At 35.9% G+C, this 3,882-nt stretch overlaps 1 protein-coding gene across 1 annotated transcript; it reads right to left on the reverse strand.

Annotated features, from left to right (window-relative positions):
• Positions 1-1,328: 1,328 nt before the first annotated feature.
• LOC111423389 (putative nuclease HARBI1) lies at positions 1,329-3,318 on the reverse strand. Its single transcript, XM_071195167.1, has 2 exons — positions 2,901-3,318; positions 1,329-2,176 (listed from the first exon to the last, which is right to left on the reverse strand). Exons 1-2 carry the CDS (start codon positions 3,279-3,281, stop codon positions 1,835-1,837), a joined length of 723 nt encoding a protein of 240 aa, XP_071051268.1. The 5' UTR covers positions 3,282-3,318; the 3' UTR covers positions 1,329-1,834.
• Between the last annotated feature and the right edge of the window lie 564 nt (positions 3,319-3,882).

Here is a 3,882-nt window from a genome sequence, read left to right on the forward strand (position 1 = left end):
AATTTGGTTGCGCTCTTTCTGGATATCTGAAGTGAAACAATCTGCTAATAAAATGTTATTGCTGATAAAATAAATGTTGCATTCTACCTATTTATGTATAATTCAGCAGCTTGATTAACATTTTCGTTTGCATGAATGTAACATGCTAGCATGTCATATTTTTCATAATTTTCATAGCGCTCCATTTCAAGAAAAAGATAATTAAGTTAAGTTAATTAAAGGTAATTAAGTAACACACGACTTATTGTTAGCACAAAATTCAAAATTAAGTTTGACAATAATTAACTATATTTACTTTGTTTATTCCGGTATCCTACCAACGCGATCAGTTAATAGACAACCTAAGCCTTGAAGTAACAGAGATGGGCGGAGCTTATATCGACTCCAAACATTTTCATAGCTAAGTGTGTTGCTAACGGTAAATCACCATATGCAATTTTTCAATTAGTGTTAAAATAAAATAAACTAAGTGACTTTTTATGACATTTTTATTACGGGTTATCATTAGCAACTGTAGTTAGCAACGAAATTGTTTGGAGTCGATATAAGCTCCGCCCATCTCTGTGACGTCAGGTTAGGCAGTCTATTTATCATTGCCTACTTATAAAATAATGTATTTCTTTCAATTTCGAGGTTAATTATAAAGGTAAGTATAGAGTATTATATATCATTGAAAAGCTTAAAAAAATTCCAGTTCAATAAAAAAATAAAATATAGGTGGTTCCATTTAAAAAAACCTAAGTTGTGTTTATAACTCAAAAACCGTGATGACTAGAAAAATTCTACGTACACAATTGGATTCTCCGTGAAAAAATCTATTAGAACCCGGTTTTACTTTTTTACTAAGTTTCCGGATAGCCTAGATACGGGGGGTGTCTGAAAATCGTAAATTGTGAAATACTCCCTGTATATCAAAAACGAAGAGGTCTATGAAAATTTGGTTTGCGGCATTATAAGTTTCACAAAAGTAGCTCAGGTTCGCGAAAACCGCAACTTTCTATCTTTCATAATAACTGAGATATCCTGCAAACCCATCGAAATTTGGACACCTGTACATAGCAGTGCTTATAAAAACAAAGACGGTCGAGAAAACGCGTATCAAAAACTTTGCGAATTAATGGATATTGAAGGCTTTGAAATTGCTGAACTGAAAGCAAAAATACGTTCTATTAGAAATGCGTATGCTTTAGAATTAGCGAAAATTAAGAAAAGCCAACATTCCGGAGCAGGTACGGATGAATTACACAAACCAAAATTGCCATGGTTTGCGGTAGCGGACAGAATTTTGAAGCATGTTGTACAAATAAGAGAAACACAGGTATCACAAATTGTAAGTTTATATACAATTTTTTAACAAAAAAAAAATTGTTAAATATTTAATTATTTACATTCTATGGATTATTTATTATTTTCATTTGCCAAGGGACAGCTCCGTCACCTATAAACCAATCAGCTAACTTATTTCTGAGCTCTGCAGCTTTTTTAGAATAATTACGGCTCTCCGCGGCTGATCTTAAATCTGTGAGTCCTTGACTTTGAATTTCGTGTCTCCACAGACCTTCTACTAGTCTACCATCTTCAACGTCTACACTGTTTCTGGTTATATATCCATCAGATGTTTGCGCAACCAGTTGTGTAACGCACAAGTGGTTTTCACAAGAATGTCAGCTTTTTCGGGAGATAACGCAATGGGTTTTTCAAATATACGAAATTGAGAAACAAGCAATCCAAATGCGTTTTCTACGATACGCCGAGCACGCGAAAGCCGGTATTAAAAATTTTTTCTTTTTGTGTTAGGGGACCATGGTGTGAATACGGTTTTAGTAAATATTCTCTAAAAGGGAAAAGCATCGTCACCTACAAACACGGTATTTGGGGGAAGCTTCAGTAAATTATTTTCTATTGCACTCTTCAAACTGCTTTTTGAAAATACCCCTCCATCAGATGCTGTTCCGTTTGCACCCACATCTATATATTCAAAACAGTATTGGTCATCAACTAATGCAAGGAGTATAATACTGAACGTTCCCTTGTAGTTGTAAAATTCTGAGCCTGAATGGAAAGGACTTCGTAATATAATATGCTTTCCATCTAAAGCTCCAGCACAATTTGGAAAATTCCACCGTGTGGAAAATCCTTGAATAATATTCTTCCATTCTTGTTCAGAGCTTGACACCTGAAAATAATAACTTTAAAAATACTTACTAAAGTTTATTTTTAAAGATATCGAGTTTTTATTATGTATTTATTTTTAGGAAATTGAATCAGAATCACAACTGAATAATTTTCTAGAAAATACGCAGTCAGCAACTATCGAGATACTGCCGTCTTCCCCGAATGAGTCATCCGTGGCCAGAAAACCAATCGCACAAAAACTAACTTCGAACTTTGCAGTCCCAAAGAGAGTTCAAAAAAGGACAAGTAGCACCAATCGGGCTATATAAGAGATAATAATTTCCTGTAGAAATTATACTGAAATTAGATGAAAAGCCTAAGAGAGAAGAGGACAATGAGTTTGATTGTTTTGGCAAGTCGGTGGCTTCTTCGTTGAAGAAGCTACCAGAATCAGTTGCTTTGGAATCAATGGAGTACATACAATCGTATCTTGTACGACGACGGTTGTCAAATACCCAGTATTCCGAGCAAATATCACGACCTTCCTCATCTGCCTCATCAAGTAGTTATGAATATACTGCAAACCCATGTTCAAACTGTTCTTACGATGACTTTAATTTACGTTTCAATCTTCAGCAAGAACAGTCAGATCTGCTTTTACAGGCAATAAATACTTCATCGTATGACGACAATAATTAAGAAATTTTTGTATTTGTTAGCATTATTTAACCGAAATTACAAACGTTGGATTTCTATTTTCTGTGTTTTATTATGTATCTGCTTACCTTAATAAAGTCTTTTAACGCATCATAAATGGCTTGGCAAACTTCAGGGATAAAATTTGAAATTGTGCATTTTGGGACACGATACAAATATTGCATTGAAGCGAAAGAATCTCCTGTTGCGAGATATCTTAATGTTACTTCCAATTTTAATTGTGGTGTTAACGCATCTCTCATGTGGGTATCCATTTTTATAATACGTTGCGTCACACAATCCAGAAGAATATCAAAATTTTGCTTCGTCATTCGTAAATGGTTTTTATAGCTTGCAGAATCTTCTGCTGCGAGTTCTGGTAAAAGTTTTGCAGAAGAACCCAAAGTAGGTCGACGACCAATCCATGGTTTAACCCAGGCACGACCTTTTCTTCGTTTCTTTTTCTGCATTTCCTTTATCTTTTTTTCCACTAAAAGTTTGGCTACTATTTTGCATGCTTCGTAAAGCTCATTCAACATATTGCACTCTGTGCAATACACTTTAAAAATGAAACTGGCGTGTCACTTATTTTTTACATGTACCACGCCAGTGACAATATGTTGGAGATGGTGACAAAGGAACTGATAAAGTATCTGTTGATGGAAGGAGACGAGAAAGGGAAGAGATTGGTAGCCAGATTTCGCTATGGCAATGAAGAGAGGGGGAACAGGTACTGGGCGGACGACGTGGAGAGGTGGTGTAGGCTGTGTGTAGAGGATTGGGAGACGCTTTAACATGTGCTGAGAAGGTGTAGTGAGCTGTCGGAGGAGGCGATGAACTGGAAGCAGATTTTGGGAGAGAGGTATGAGGGCAAAAGATGGATGAGGCAGGTGATTGGAGCGAGGAGCCGAGGGTACGGAAATAGAGGAGAAAGGTAGAGGGTGTGTACATGAATTATATTACAGGAGAAAATATTGTGAAAACGTAGTAAACAATAAAATACTTATTATGCCAATCTGAAAATCCCGATCTTATGACGTAGCTTGCTTGGCACATTATGGGGAGGACATC

This window comes from Onthophagus taurus, chromosome 3 (genome assembly GCF_036711975.1).
Source record: "Onthophagus taurus isolate NC chromosome 3, IU_Otau_3.0, whole genome shotgun sequence".
In the NCBI taxonomy this organism is placed as follows: Eukaryota; Metazoa; Arthropoda; class Insecta; order Coleoptera; family Scarabaeidae; genus Onthophagus; species Onthophagus taurus.

Coding starts and splice junctions, on each gene's coding strand:
- LOC111423389 (XM_071195167.1), bottom strand. CDS start 3,281: ATGCAGAAAAAGAAACGAAGAAAAGGTCGTGCCTGGGTTAAACCATGG. Junction 2,177..2,900: donor CGTTAAAAGACTTTATTAAG/GTAAGCAGATAC, acceptor TATTATTTTCAG/GTGTCAAGCTCTGAACAAGA.